At 36.0% G+C, this 17010-nt stretch overlaps 1 protein-coding gene across 1 annotated transcript in view; it reads left to right on the top strand.

Moving 5' to 3' along the window:
- LOC135221029 (microtubule-associated protein futsch-like) overlaps positions 1 to 17010 on the top strand; it is a 305098-nt gene that overhangs the window by 267634 nt on the left and 20454 nt on the right. Inside the window, 7 exon segments of the mRNA XM_064258758.1 lie at positions 2593 to 2691; positions 3529 to 3701; positions 5401 to 5555; positions 9857 to 16046; positions 16165 to 16539; positions 16762 to 16876; positions 16879 to 16975. Coding sequence (XP_064114828.1) covers positions 2593 to 2691; positions 3529 to 3701; positions 5401 to 5555; positions 9857 to 16046; positions 16165 to 16539; positions 16762 to 16876; positions 16879 to 16975 — 7204 coding nt within the window.

Here is a 17010-nt window from a genome sequence, read left to right as displayed (position 1 = left end):
ATCTATAAATCATTAATTTCCTCGATGACCAACTTTAACTTTCTTCTGCTTTCTCCTTTTTTTCTTAACCTAAATCCCACCCAATATGGCCACCAGCCTCTCACTCACTTCTCCTGGCTTCATTCCATTAAAAATCGAAGACACCACAGAGAAGGTGAGGAAATACCCCTGGCCATAGGCTCTCTCTCTCTCTCTCTCTCTCTCTCTCTCTCTCTCTCTCTCTCTCTCTCCTTAAGAATCTCCTTCAAATAACAGCCATTTTCTTGCGTTTCTCCTTGAGTGTCTTGAGACGGTGTCTTGGGAGACAGGAGAGGATGATTCCCTTCGGAAGAACCTCTCTCTCAGTCACGACCGACCCAGATAAGGAGCTCACCAAGAAGTTTTCTCAGACGCCTCACCTTTCCTGCCTCATCTTTTCTTCTCTCTCTCCCAGACTTCTGCGTCGTCTTCAACAACACTTCTTCCGAGTCTTCACAATACAACTGTGGTGTTAAGACGGCTCTCTCTCTCTCTCTCTCTCATGACACCACATCATCAGTAGAAATTTACTTACAAAGGTTGCAGTAGTAGTAGTAGTAGTAGTAGTTGTTGTTGTTGTATAAAAGTGTATGCGCGTGTGCGTGTGTGTGTTTGTATGTGGTGTGTGCATGTCTATGCACCTGCAACACTTGACATGTATTCCAAGTGAAAACAGGTTTAATTTCCATATTTATATCAAAGCCTTTTTCACTTATCAAACCTTAGCAGTTGCTTCACTGGATAAAATTACTTTTTTTTTTATGAAGTTGCTTTTGTGAAAAATAAATAACCTTGAACCAGCCTTTAAAAGAACCGATTGGTCTTAGAATAAGAGTTAATTATTTTCCAATGACAGGATTTATCTAGACTTGTGTTTTTGTATGAAATGAATATAAAGTGCTTCGAAGTCGATTGTTGGCAGTCATTTTAGTTGTTATTATATGTATATTACTAAAGAATGTAGCCATTAAAAGCCCTGATCTTTGTGAAATGTGTATATAGTAAAAATCTCATGCCAACTATTTCATGAACATCCCTGTGTAATACGTAGTAGGAATATTGAAATTGGTTTAGAATACATTATTAAATTCCCACAGGGATTAGGGGGATTTTCGGGTATTTATTATTATTGCTGGAGATTGTTGATTTTCTTGTAATTATTGGGTAATTAAGGAAAAACTGCCGATGTTAACCTTGAGTCATTACAAATGAAAGAAATATATTCCTTGGTCACTGTTTCCCCAGCAAAGCTTCAATGGGAATCTTTGAGGCCCTGTTGCCTTGCATTGTTCATTTTGAAATCCGAGAGGGGCCATTGCTCGCCAGGGTTTGATGTCTGCACCATATGAACCATTTTTACCTGCATATGCTCAAATTAAATTGAAACTCAAACAGATGCCCACCAACTTGCTTTGTGTTCAGATCCAGTTACCTTCTTTTAGCTACCCAATCTACCAACTCAGTTGAAGAGGCTGACTTTTTATTATTCACAAGTAACGTTAATTATATTCGGGATGTTCCGTTAGTTATCAAAGTTTGATTAGGAGCCGTGGAGTCTTCAAAGCGGGTCAGAACGAGAGCCCTAGGTCCTGTTAGCCCTTTCAACTGCTCTTTACAAAAACACAAAATTAATTAATCGGACCTTTCATTAGTAGTTTATTGGCTCAGTTTCAGTTCGTTTATATTCTCTCTCTCTCTCTCTCTCTCTCTCTCTCTCTCTCTTTCGTGTCTGTCATTGTCTAAGAACCAACTCTTTATGTTTTTCTTAAAATACTTCGATTTCATTTTCTTGATGGCGATCAATAATTTTCCATTCTTGTTCTTCTTTTACATTTCTCTTTTGTGTTCTTCCGCTCACAGTTTCTATTGACGGCATTCTCCATTTTTGTATCTTGCTTCAGCCAGACTTCATTGCTCTCCGACCAACAATAAGAAAGTTCGTCCTTAAACAAGATAAAAAGTCGGAAATTTCCACCCTTGAGTGACTTAGACCTAAGTTATGGGACTATTAGAAAAAAAGGGTTGTTCAGCTGATTGGTCGCTTCCCTTGGACGTCATCGATAAACGCTCAGGCTTAACCCCACCTATTTGTTGTTTCTCTTCATAACTACTATGAAATTAAAACTTATCTTCCTACTTTCGTCTTTACTTCCGGTCAGGTCCTACACCCTGTCTCTTATTTTTCACTTATGGTTATGTGTGTGATAAATGAATCACGTGTTAAAGTGATTGTGTGTGTGTGTGTGTGCGTGTCTATGAGCTGAAACTTTTATGTATAGCATAAATCTCACTGGGAAATTCTATAATTTTTCTTATTAACGGTGCCTTTGTCAAAATTATTTTATGAAAGTCCCTAAAATTATTCTGCCATGTAATTATCTATTCAAATGATAGTGAACCAGCACAAGTTTCTTGAATTGTGTACAATGTGGTATCCACAACATTTAGAATATAAGATTTTAGTATCTCAAACCAAACAATGAATTCCAATCTATTAGGGGACATTCAAACATACTCAGGAATTCTGTCCAGAGAGCTTGCAACCCTCATGTTCATATGGTTCCTTTTCGGTAGGTTTCCTGTCATGGGACGAAGAAAAGGCGCACGTGGACATCCACAAAGAACTTTCAACGATTGCTGAGCTTAACCTAGAAGGAGAGGAACAGAAGGGAGGTAAGTTCCAAAGACATTTTTTTATTTTAGAGGGGTCGTAATGTGTCATAAACACTCCCCTCCCTTTTTTTATTTATTTACTTTTTTTTTTTATCTAATTTGATCTTTTTAATGTATGACCAAGACAGAAACATACTGTTAATCGTTTAAAAAATTTCCTGTATATTGATAACAATTTTTTTTAACAAAACTGATATCTTATCGATATCTGAGGTGGGAATTTATTCTTTGAAAATGAGGCCAGGCTGATACTGTGTCTTGAATAATGGATTTTTCACAGCTAAATGTTTATTTTTTGTTTGAAATTTACCAGTTTTATGAGAAAATAAATGTAACTAAAATGGGTAAGCTGGAGAAAAAGTAACAAGTCTAAGGAAAATGTAGTTAATTTAAAAAAAAAGTTTCAGCAGTAATTATGTTAACTGACATGTTGATGATATAATTTGCTAGTCTGTCTAAACCAACGGTACTGGAAAGAAATAGGAAAGTTTTTATTGTTAGTTATATAATTCTTTAACCTTACGATTCAGAAATAGAGCAGGCTCTCTGAAATCCAAATGAAGATCTTGTATGGTTTCCGTGGTTTTGAGCAGTTATATTTATGTGTTCCGTAGATATTAATTCTCATGTCCTAAGTCAATGCTGAATGGATTTTGACGGAATACCACAAATGTTCATTGGGTCATTCGCTTAATATCGAATAAGTTGTCATTCAATTAAATTAATATAAATAAACTTTGATTTCATGAGCACCTTCTTTTCAATAAGGGAAAAAATAATCGTAATAACCACCGACTTCAAAGAAGCCATTTCCACTGACTGTTGGTTGTGTTGCAGGAGAGCGTCTGATTCAGTACGCCACAGAGAATCTGGTAGCGGAAGTGTTGATCCACCCCCAGGTCAACACTCTGCAACAGTGCCTCAAAAATCTCTTGTCTTCTTTCACCAAACATAGACACATCATCCATGCCGGCTACGCATTCGCTGGGTCTGGCTCTTGGATGCTACAGGTAATGTGCTCTTCGGCGGATGAATGAAAGAGAGTGAGAATAGTAGTTGAGAAATGTTTTTCCTTCTTTGATTGACTTTTTTCATCTTAGTTCGAGTCTTCATAGAGTAACCCATCTGGTGAAAGGAGTGTCTAGTTCATCATTTAAGTATTTTGCTCTTTATATTTCAACTGATTATTGAAGTATTCCCCTTCTTTCTAGTTAAGAAAAATTGTATTTAATTCTAACTTATTACTTTTGCAGAAGATGATGTTACTGATTTTACTCATTTTAAAAATCTAGTGGGATTCGAAGTTTTGCTTTCAAACGAAGTAAAGGGACAAGTTAATAAATAAAAACAAAAATTTAAAGAAATCAGTAACATAGGATTTTGAAAAGGCAAATAAATCTCCTTTCCTGTAAGAATTAAAGAAAAAGTCTTTGCTAAAAAGAGGAGTCGAATTTGGTGAGGGTTTAGTAAAGAATTTTGTAAGGGTTTGAAAAGGAATTTGGTGAGATTTATATAGTACTACTGTGTGTGACCAGCATGGTAGTAGGAAGTTCCAGTCTAATATGATATATAGATATATAATATATATATATATATATATATTATTAATATACATATATATATATATAGCTAACCAAAGCCAAGGGAGACATCAAAGCACGGGTGAACTAAGGAAACGTTACGACGTTACGTAATGCATCATTACATCTTCTGGGAATCTTCAGCTAAGAGGAAAGAAGACTGAAACTTTATTCCAATGAATCGTAATACATCATTACATCTTCTAGGAATATCAGTTAAGGGAGAGGATGATGCTTTCATCACCCTTTCTTTGGTAATTCAGTGTTGCAGATTCTTTATCTGAGGAATCTAATGCACGGAAGTTTTACAATGAAAGATGTTTCTTACACATTTCTTTACCAGTCACAGCACCATTTTCTTGTGTAAATATTGCATAGATCTAATTTTAAAAGATACAGGTGTTCTAAAATCGCTATTGAAGTTACCATTATTGGAATTAAATTACTCGTTTCAATGGTTGTTTTAATAAATGAATATTGATTCTTGCACATTTGACAAACATGATTGTTTTACAACTGGTACACTTTCCATTCCATAGTTCTTAAGACCAGTATATAAAGTACTTTTGCGGGTTTATGAGTAGTATCCCTATGGGAGATTACGTGAATTCTCTCATTTTCGGAGTGGTAAACTGTTGATCGGTTTTAAAAGACTGATTAGAGAAAAATTTAAAGGAGGTTAGAAATGGGATTATGATAAATGTTTTGGCACATTAACCTCAAAAACATCGTTTATATTATAGTTACTGAGTGGAAACTATTGAACTGGGAACCGTTCTACGATTTACACTTTTTATTCTGACTGCAAAATACTTATCTGTACTGACGAATATTTTTCTTTATGTCTGCGTGAATGAGAATAGGTTTCATTGTTCGTTAGCGTTGCAGATGCTTAGGTAGACTGAAACAAAAAATTATATATAATTGTTAATAAGATAATGATGCTTAGGTAGACTGAAACAAAAAATTATATATAATTGATAATAAGATAATGATGCTTAGGTAGACTGAAACAAAAAATTATATATAATTGTTAATAAGGTAATGGTGGTTAAATAAAACACACAAATAGAGTCGTCCAATAAAATCTGTGTAGGAGAAAATAGCTGATTTTCCTTAATGTTCACAGGATGGAACCTTCTCCGTGGCTGACCTTATCGCAGCCTTCAGTGAGTATGAGGTCCAACGTGTCCTACACGCCTACGAGAACTGCATTACCATTGACATCCACTGTGCCCCTGAGGGGAACTGGTCCACACATTTCATGGCCAAGGAGTCCTTCAGGTATATCGACGTTTTGTAACGAACTTGCTTTTCCTCCATCCTCGTGTTTTTCTTCACATTCACAATCTTCCTCATCTAATATATAGATATAAGATATATATATATATTGCTATATATAATAGATATCCCTCATACTTAATATTATATATATGATATATATATATTATATAGATCTCTCTCTCTCTCTCTCTCTCTCTCTATACATTATATATATATATATATATATATATATATATATATATATATATATATATATATATATATATATATATATATATATATATATGTATGTATGTATGTATGTATATATATATTCTGCTTCATAATCGCGCCATATTCTTCCATGATTCCTTTCCCTCAAGGAAGAGAGAAAAAACATAGTACTTGATCTGTAGCAAAAGCTCACATCGATTCCCTTGAATCCCGTTCCTTCTTGAAAGCACAAAATTATTTTATAATAATTCTCAATTTATGTTTAGCCTCCCATTTGTGAGAACTGTAATTTAGTCGTAGTAATATTGTTAAAAATTTTGATTTTGAAGTGTTGGCTACAGTGATTTCTAAGTAATGGTAGGAATAGTATAAACACAAATTATGTGTAAGGCTCATACAACATTCCACGTTTACAGACTCTGGTTATCTGTAGTAAAAGGCCATTAAACTTCTCGTTATAGATGTTTCTCTGAAATTAATGTCATAAGAGGGTGATCATATATCAATTCTTATTTCCACTGTTTTATGTTTTAATGTTTATAACTTGAAGAAGATGTAAATTCAGTTTTCTTGGGTGAGATTTAGCATACTACATACACATACACACATATGTATACATAAGTTTGTGTTCCACACGGGTTTATCCATTGTTTATCTATTTAAGTGTGAATGTAGCAGTCATTGATGTATTTTTTTTGTGAACCAACCTCTTTTAGAGGAAATGGCTTATGTTAAAAAACATGTTTGCATGTATATGAGTATATGTAAATATATATAGTATATGTATATACTTCATATATGGTATATTAGCCGGCTCCTCCAGCCAGCGCCTGGCTGCGGGCTACCGTAGGCCGGCATTGTTTGAACCGTAATATCATCGTTATTTTGTATATCGTAGAAGACAGTAAGAGCATGTTCGGAATCCTTGTGAAAAGCTCTATCACAACAATGTTTTCTCTCTCTCTCTCTCTCTCTCTCTCTCTCTCTCTCTCTCTCTCTCTCTCTCTCGTCTCTCTCTCTCTCTCTCTCTCTCTCTCTCTCTCTCTCTCTCTCTCTCTCTGCAACTATATTAAAGAGGTTACCATGGCCGGATATGTGTACTCTTGTGATATGTGTGATTTATATATATAAAAGGCAATTTCTGTCTGTTTGCCCGTTCGCTATGCACACCCAGACTATGAAAGCCAGAGCCACAAAATTTTTACCATAGACTCCCCTTCCCCGGCAGGAAGGTTTTAGTCAAAATCCGAAATTCGAGGGCCGTTTCTAAGGGAACCTTAACCCCTCATATTTTAAAACTTTCGGAGTTGACAGCAAACTCTCCGATCGGATCTTTCACAACTTCTTTGACTCAGTAGAATAATTTGATAAATCTACATATTTTTCAATCCCTCTTTAGCTTGACAGGATCCCAAGTGATTACTTATTCTGAAAGTGATTGTATAATCTGCCCTGTAGGGGTTGTCATCACGGACGGCATGCCCCTTTTTATGCCGAGCAACGCCGGGTACATCAGCTATTAATCATATAAGGGTCAACTAAAAAAAAAAATGAGCTAAGACTGTGCAGTATTAATAATCATCGGAGAACGTTTTTTCAGTTTTTATAATATATAGAATAATTATATATATATATCTATATATGTATATATATATGTATATATATATATATATAATAGATATATTATATATAGGATAACGTACATCCGGATGATCGAGGGATTATATATATATATATATTTCCATATAGTATATAATTACATACACTTTTGTCGACATGAAGATGTTCTCTCTAATAGGGGTGATTTCACAAGAAAAGGAAAGACGATGATTATCGTTACATTCACACTTGAATAGATTCAGAACACTTTCAAAGCACTTGCCACTTCATATACATGTGGAGAAGGTTTATCAGATGCGTGTTACACACACTTACGCTCACTGTGCCTTACACCTCTATATTAATAGCATGCACCCTCTCACTTCCTGGATGTTCAGGTCCATCCTTTTGAGTACCTCTTTCGCCCCATCTATACATCCTTATGTAGATCTCACTTTTCTCCTTTTTGCCAACACTTCCGAACTGTGTACTCTTTTTACCAACCTCTCATCCTCCATTCTTTCCACTTGACTAAACCATTCATTCACCTGCACTTTCTTACCATTCTTACATATATCCACATTTCATACCTCTTAGGTCTTATATTACAAACACTATGTAAACAACTCATCACTATGGAGTCTACTATATTTCTTTCATCTTTATTTAACATTCAATACCCCATTTTCATAGAGGAGACTTGGTTGAGCAGTCCCCCTTCATACACTACAGCCTTGGCATCCTTTGACATCCTTTATTTTCTCCCAATTAATTCAACACATCCTGGTACCTTTCCCGTATCACACACTTTCGACCCACCTCCTCTATCATCCTACCATCATCCAAAATCATTATTTCTAAATGCTGATAGGAAGGACTCCACCATTTCATTTCTCTCGAGATACGTACTAACATCCCCTGACTTAGTTCCCATGTACCTCGTAACCTTGCACTTCTCCATGCTTACCCTCTGCTTTCTCTTCTGGCTAACACTTTCAAACTTTCACTAATCTCTACAGTTTCTCATCACTATACACAATCAGTAATGTATTGTCTGCAAAAATCATAAATTCTTCTCAGCATTGATGACCCACCTTAATAAAGAGCTTTATTCCTACATCTCTCCATGCTCTGATCCCTTACACCACTCCATCTATAAAGATATCAGACAGCCATGGCAACATAACATCCTTATTCAAGCCCCATATTTACACCAAACCAGTCGCTGTCATGCCTAGAAATATTGACACATTCTTGATTTCAATCATATTAAGTTTTCAGACTTTACCCAAACTACTGCCTTCATTGCGCCATGCAGCTGTGCCTCTCTTCTATCTTTAATTTTCATCAGATTCTTAAAGTTCTTATTCCATCTACTCAAGACTGCATTGTCTTCAGATAGCATCCCTCCCTTTGCATCATCTATTCTCAGATTCATTTACTCACTAACCTTTCTTTCTGTATTTACTTCATTATAGAGCAATTTCTTTATCTTCTTGAAGTCCTTGCTTACCTCTGCAGCCCCTTTTGGGAATAACTGCAAAAGTAGGTGCAAGGTAATTATATAAGTATCGGATCATGAGTGGCATGCGGAATGAATGATGCTTGGAGATTAATATAGTTGCTCATAATGAATAGATACGACAAAGAAAGTGAACAAATTTGCATTTGCAAGAGGAAAAAACTAGGTCAAATTTAACAAGAGGAAGGTTAATAATGTTGCAATGAATTAAGAAATGAAAATTTACCTATATTTCTAGTGGATTAGAAGTGGTTGGTTCACTTAGATATTTAGGAGTCCTTGTCACAATGATGGTGGTAGTATCAAAGGGCCAAGGAGGATGACAGGAACTCTGCAATAATTTTGGCAAAAAAGTAGTGCTCTGAAATAAAAACAAATTTGGACATAAATAATATTTTGGGATCAACTTTCCTGTAAATTAGGTACATGTGAATATTCATTGTGAGTGATAACTGTGGGGGGAAGAGGGTGACGTAAAAGGATTGCCTAGAGAATTGAAGAGGTGGAAAATATATGAGCACATGCAAACCAGAGGTGAGGATTATAGCATGTTGGGAGGAACAGAAGAGGCAACATTGCTGGTAAGCTATGTGTAGGTATATGACGCAGAAGATGCCTAAATACAATGGGAGCTTTCTAAACTGTAAATGAGAGGATAGTGATAATGATTATGGTCTTGTTTTTCATGGCCTTCGAATAAAGAGTGACATATATATATATATATATATATATATATATATCTATATATATATATATTATATATATATATATGTTATATATATATATATATATATATAATATATATGTATATATATATATATATATATGTATATATTATATATATATATATATATAATATATATATATTTATATAGGTGCATATGATTATAAATGTGCATATATACACATTACTTTGTGTCTGTTTAATTTCTGTTTTTCTTTATTAAAAGCAATTTCTGTTTTGCAGCAAACTGTGCCGGGTGACAGTCAATCCAGACGACAAGATTGAGACCACCCCCGGGATCTCAACTTTCGTCCAGTACCTGTCACAGTTCCTGAGTACTACACCCTTGGAAGACCTCTTAGAACCATCAGATATTGTAGGCAATATTCGCTTCTCTCGCCCCACTCTATACGTATTTCCAGGCGGGCAAGGTGACTCAGCTCTCTTCGGCGTCAACGGCTTTAACATGCTTGTAGATGGCGGCTACAACTACAAAGCTTGCTTCTGGGATTTTACACGGCATCTAGATCGCTTAGATGCAGTTCTCCTTACAAGGCTCAACAGTTCAAATCTTATGGGAATTACTAATGTCATTCGAAGAAAAGCCCTCAGTTCTGTGTACCCTCAGATTGGACATATTTTCTGCAATGTTGCAGGTACTCTTAAATCTCCCGATGGCGACAAGGATAAGAACCCACTACTGATTAATGTATGGGATGAGGGACACATTATGAGGGAAAATCTTAGACAGATAAGTTTAAAACCCCATTTGTGCTTCCGTGATAATGCAATGGAACCAATAAACCTGTACCATAAGGTTGGACACGGAAAGCTTGATATGTATGTAATTAACCCATCAAGAGACAGTAAAGAAGTTCGAGAGTTCATGCAGAGATGGAATAATGAAGTCATCAGCTCTGACATGGGTTTCACCACTTACAGGATTGGTGGAAAGGTTTTCCCATGTCCCCTTACCAACCTAACATCTATATGTGCATTGTTGATTTGGCAACCAAATGACCCTAGTGATACCATTACCAGGATTTTATTCCCTGGGAGTACCCCGCAACACAAAATATTTGAAGGTCTTGATAGATTAAAGAATTTAGAATATCTGAAATATCAAACATGCTCTGCAAAATCCATTAAAGCTTCAGCAGAAGAACGTAAAAGTACCAAAACTGTAGAAAGAATGGTAATCGAATCGAAACCCTCCAAAGCTGTTAGTCCATCCCCACCAATACACAGAGTCAAGCGTGACAGATCTGAGCGTTCTATTTCTAGAGAGGAAAGAAGAATTATAAAAATGGAAAGAGATCATCATGAGAAGTCCTCACGAGAAAGAAGGGAAAGAAGAGTTGAGAAAAGAGAGGAACATAAGATAATCAAAAGAGAAGAGAGAAAAGAGAAGAAAGAAGATAAAAAAGAAGAAAAGGTTACATCCGAATTAGAAGAAACCAAAGACAAGTTGAATGGTCATGATGTTACAATTGAGTCGTTAGAGACAACAAAAGAGTCCATCGATTCAGTATCAAGATTGGAAAAAGAAGCCCTTACAGACAAAGAAATATCGGAAAAAATCACAAAAGATGTCACAGACGCTACAGAAGCAGAAAAAATTACATCAGTAAAGGAACTGATACTAGGAAAAGATATTTCATCACAGCAAGAAGTTACTACAGAGATTACTAGTTTAGAAACTAGAATAGAATCAGTAGAAACTATTAAGTCTAAAGAATTACATGATATTGAATCACAAGAAGTTCGTGAATCATCTTTGATCTCAGCTGAGTCTGGAGTTGTAACAGGGGAAGAAAGGGAGTCATCTTTGGAAAGTGAACAAATAAAAGAACTGAAAGAGAAAGAAAAAGAAAAACTTAAGGTTAAAAAGCCTAAAGAAGGAACACCAGAGAGACCTCGCAGATACAAGAAGCCTAAAGTAGAGTCACGTATTGATACTGGCGACAGAAGGCCAAGAGCTGAAGACAAAACTCAGAAAGTCGAGAAAAAGGTCAGGGAAAGGAGGAGCGTGGAGAGACGAGAAAAGAGGGAACGCAAAGTTGACACAGAAGAAAAGAAAGAAGTTGAGACAACAGAAAAGAAGACAGAAGTCAAAGAAAGAAAAATTCGTAAGATTAAGAAACCAGAGCACAAAACTGAAGACACAGACCTGACAAAGAGGAAGCCAACACCAGAGATTAAAAGACGTGTTAAGAAACCTCCTTCTGAGAAGGAAGAAAAGGAAGCAAAACCAAGTGTACCTAAAGTTCCAAGAGCTGAAAGAAGAATCGTATCGAGAACAACTACCACAACTACAAAAGAAATCACTCATAAGAAATTAATTGATGAAGAAAACAGAGCCGCAAAGGCTGCTGAGACTGCTAAAAAAGAGCAAAGATCAAAAGTATCGACAACAAGGACTGTAAGAAAGGCTCCTGCTGCAGGTAGGGCTCCAAGGCCTAAACAACTAGAGAGACCACCAGTGCCAAAACCTGAGGGACCAATTAAGAAGATAATCACTGGTGCAGCTGTCAAAGCTGGAGTTGTAGCAGCAGCTGTTTCAGGAGTTGCTGTCGTTGAGGCAGCAGCAAACAGAGATGATGTTGATGAAATTGCAGCTCCACTTAAGGATACTGAAGATCTTATGCTCGCACCAGAACAAGATGAAGAAGATCGCATTTCTGATATTGCAAATATACCCGGTGTACAGGAAATTAAACTGGATGAAGACACCCTCCAAATAATTGACAAGCAACATCTTGAGGAAGAGGAGAAAGATTCACTAATCCTTCATGAAGAAGGTGTAATCGAACACGTTGAAAAGGAAGATGTTATTGAAGAAGTTGAAGAGCACTTGGAAGAAGCAGAAGAAAAAGAATCAGAGGAGGAGGAGGAAGAAGAAGTAGAAGAAGAGGAGGAGGAAGAAGAAGTAGAGGAAGAAGAGGAGGAGGAAGAAGAAAAGGAAGCAGTCGCTGTAGAAAAGCTAGAAAAGGCTGAGGAAGTCAAGACTGATGAAGAAGAAGTCTTAGAAGAGGAAGAAAAAGTAAGCATAGCAGAAAAAGAAGATGAAGCCGAGAAAGAGAAAAAAGATAAAGTGAAATCACCTGAAGTCCCTGAAGAAGAGCAAGTAAAGCTTGGAGAGAAACATGAAACTGAAGATTTATATGATAGAATTGAAACTGAAGAGAGAGATGTGTATGCCACACTTCCAAGCAGTGCCAAGCTTACTGAATACAAGGAGAAGTATGAAGAAAAACCTCTACGTGGCTTGTTCACTGGATTTGCAGTGCCTTCAGCGGAACCCAGAGATGACACCTTACCAAAGGAACCTGCACCACAACCTAAAGAGGAGGTTACTGTGCCTTCCTCACTTCCAGAAGCGATATTCAAGCATGCTGCTCCTCCTCTTCATCCAAGGGAGGTTATTAAAACACCTGATGAAGTTGATGATCTTCCTATTGATGAGGAAGTTGAGTCAATTGAACATGACATTTATGATGAACTTGAGATGCAGAAGCCTGAACAAGATATCACTACAGTCTCCCCAATGATTGAAGTCAAGGGAGAGCTGAAGATTACCGAGGAAATTACCATTGATAAACACAAAAAAGAAATTGTAAAAGAGACTGTCAAAGAAGTTGATTTAGCAAAAGAACTGAAAGAAGCAGAAGATGAAATGTCAAAAGAGGAGAAGATTTCAAAACCTATTGAAGAATTTGAAGCGAAATATGCAGAATTTAAGGCTACAGCTGTGTCTGAAGTAATTGAACGAGGTGAAGTAGTAAGTAAAGATACAAAGAAGGAAAAAGAGGAAAAAGTAGATAAAATTGAACTTCTGAAAGATATTGCACAGACACTGGAAGAGAAAGAAGCCCCCATGAAAGCTAAACCCTCTCCGGTTGTTGATGCAGATGAGCATGAAGAAGTTGAAGAAGAACCTGTCACCAAAGATGAAAAACCACTTAAACCAATTACATCTTATGATGAACCAAAGCTCAAACATGTTCCCGATAAAGAACAACGAGATGAAGAAGAAAAAGATATTGATGAATTAGAACTGGAGGGGAAAGACTTCGTGGAAGTTAGGGAAAAAGAAATAACAGAGAAGATGGAGAAAGAAGAAATTATTAAGCAAGCAGAAATTAAGGTAATGAAGAAAGCAGAGGAAATTTCTTCTGATATCGATGAAGCTATGGAAAAAATTGAACATATCGATGTAGATGAAGAACTGACAGAATTAACTCGCTTAGCTAGGGAAGAAATTAGTTTTGAAAGAAAAGCTGCAATGGCAAAATTAGCACAGAAACAAAAGGAGGTAGGGTTAGTTACTAAAGTATCCGAGACTGTAGAAGAAAAAGGTGTTGAAAGAAAGGTTACAGAAAGTGAAGAGGAAATCACTGAATTGAGTGAAAAGAAAATAACTGAAGTTAGCGAAAAGAAAATAGCTGAAGTCAAAGTATCAGACAGTATACATGAGGTAATGGAAATTGTAGATGTTACTCAAAGGATAAGAGAAACTACTGAAGTTGAAACTTTAGAAGTAAAGGAATTAGATACTCGTGAAACAATTTCTAAAACTGTGGCATCTGTTAGTGAAACAAGTGTAGTTAGTGAGAGAGAAATAGATGATTTTGTTCTCGTAACCGTAGCTGCTACTGATAAAGAGCCTGTATCTCCAAAAAGTGATGTCAGTGCAAAGGACGCTGTTGAAGTTTCTAAAGACATAGAAATGCCAAAAGATGAAATGTTCCTCGATTCTGCGCAGAGTGATATTTCTAGTGTTAAAAGTGATATTATTTCTAAGAAAGTGGAAGAGAGAGACATTTCCATTGGTGTTTCTAAAGCTATGAAAGATGAAGATATTTTATCACTTAGGAGTGACATATTTGAAAGCACAAAACGTGATATTGTTTCAAAGGAAGAAATTAGAGAAGTCACTACCACTGAGGTTTCACAAGTTACTGTTGAGGGTGATTATGAAACTCTTGCCTCAGATAAGGGTGATATTAGTGTTAAGATTAGTGACAAAACTGTTTTAGATGAAAGACTAGTTATTGATGTTACTACTAAAACTGTAGAAGACACTGGACTTTCCATGTCACCTAGAAGTGATATATCTCTTAGTGCAAAGAGTGATGTTAGTGCTAAGGCTGCTCAGGATGAAGATGTTACAATTGAAATGGATGAGAAAGTTACAGTTCCTGAATCCCCTAAAAGTGATGTATCCATAAGTGCTAAAAGTGATATTAGTTCAAAAGATATTAAAGACTCCAAACCTGAAACGTTTGTAGATAGCAAAGTACCCCTGGTACCAAAAACTGATATTTCAATAAGTATTACTAGTGTCTCTAGTGCACTTACTGTAACTGAAGAGAAAAAAGTAACAGAAGAAGCTCTTTCAGCCATAGAGCAAACTAAAATAGTCACAGAAGGTGCTCCTCTGTCACCTAAAAGTGATATATCAGTAAGTGCAAAGAGTGATGTTAGTTTAAAAAGTGATATTAGTGTTAAGAGTGACGTCAGTATAAAGAGTGACGTCAGTGCAAAGAGTGATATTAGTGTAAAGTCAGACAAAGACAAAATGGAAGAACCAGTATTAGAACAATATATATGTAAGGATATTAGTGAAGATATTTCACCAAAAGTTGACATTTGTAGCCTTAAAAGTGATATTAGTTTGAAAGAGAAACCTAGTGAACAACAACCAGAAATACCAGAGACTATGAAGGATGACATCTCAAGAGAAACACCAAAAGGTGTAACAGAAAAAGAACCCACCACAGCAGATGAGTTACCTCTTAGTGTAATAAGTGATGTCAGTTTCAAGGCAGGCCTAGAGGACGAGGAGGAAGAAATTGATAAAGACTTTACCAAAAAGGAACCAGAGAAAGATATGAAAGATTTAACAGTAGATATATCAGAAACCACTGTAGAAAAGGAACAGATTTCACCAAGGAGTGATATTTCGGTTAGCAAAAAGAGTGAAGTAAGTGATAGGACCTCTAAGGAAGACAAGGAACAATTATCACCTAAGAGTGAAGTTTCAGTCAGTACAAAGAGTGAGGTCAGTGACAAGATTTCCAAAGAAGATCTTGAAATTGATATTACCAAAAGAGCACATGAAAAGGAACAATTGTCTCCTAAGAGTGATATTTCAGTAAGTGCAAGGAGTGAAGTAAGTGATAAGGTCACTAAAGAAGACCTTGAAGTTGATATCACTAAGGAGGCAATTGAAAAAGAACAAATGTCACCCAAGAGCGATATATCAGTCAGTGCCAAGATTGAAGTAAGTGATAAGACCAAAGAAGTCATAGAAGTTGAAGTTCCTAAGAAAGAACCAGATGAAGATGAAAGGATCACTGAAGAAATTGAAGTTGATATAACAAAGAAAGTATCTGAAAAGGAACAATTATCTCCCAAGAGTGATATCTCACTCAGTGTAAAGAGTGAAGTAAGTGATAAGATCACCAAAGAAGAACTTGAAATTGATGTTACTAAAAAAGTGTGTCTCTGAAAAGAACAAGTTAGGTGCTGTGCGTCGCGTTGTGTCAGTCAGTGCAAAGAGTGAAGTAAGTGATAAGATCACCAAAGAAGATCTTGAAATTGACGTTACTAAGAAAGTTTCTGAAAAGGAACAATTATCTCCCAAGAGTGATATCTCAGTAAGTGCAAAGAGTGAAGTAAGTGATAAGATCACCAAAGAAGATCTTGAAATTGATGTTACTAAGAAAGTTTCTGAAAAGGAACAATTATCTCCCAAGAGTGATATCTCAATTAGTGCAAAGAGTGAAGTAAGTGATAAGATCACCAAAGAAGATCTTGAAATTGATGTTACTAAAAAGGTTTCTGAGAAGGAACAATTATCTCCCAAAAGTGATATCTCAGTCAGTGCAAAGAGTGAAGTAAGTGATAAGATCACCAAAGAAAAGGAAATCTTAAATTGATGTTTAACGTTAAAAAGGTTCCCTAAAAGGAACAATTACTCTCCCAAAAGTGAATCTCAATCAGTGGCAAAAGAGTGGAATTAATAGAATGATCAACCAAGAAGATCTGAAGTCTACGAAGTTTCTGAAAAGGAAACATTATCTCCAAGAGTTTGATATCTCATCATTGCAAAGAGTGAAGTAAGTGATAAGATCACCAAAGAAGATCTTGAAATTGATGTTACTAAGAAAGTTTCTGAAAAGGAACAATTATCTCCCAAGAGTGATATCTCAATCAGTGCAAAGAGTGAAGTAAGTGATAAGATCACCAAAGAAGATGCTTAGAAATTGATGTTACTAAAAAGGTTTCTGAAAAGGAACAATTATCTCCCAAGAGTGATATCTCAATCAGTGCAAAGAGTGAAGTAAGTGATAAGATCACTAAAGAAGATCTTGAAATTGATGTTACTAAGA

The sequence above is a fragment of the Macrobrachium nipponense genome, chromosome 2 (genome assembly GCF_015104395.2).
Source record: "Macrobrachium nipponense isolate FS-2020 chromosome 2, ASM1510439v2, whole genome shotgun sequence".
Classification (NCBI taxonomy): domain Eukaryota; kingdom Metazoa; phylum Arthropoda; class Malacostraca; order Decapoda; family Palaemonidae; genus Macrobrachium; species Macrobrachium nipponense.
Note: the sequence above shows the minus strand (reverse complement) of the source record. Positions and strands in the feature narration are given on the sequence as shown.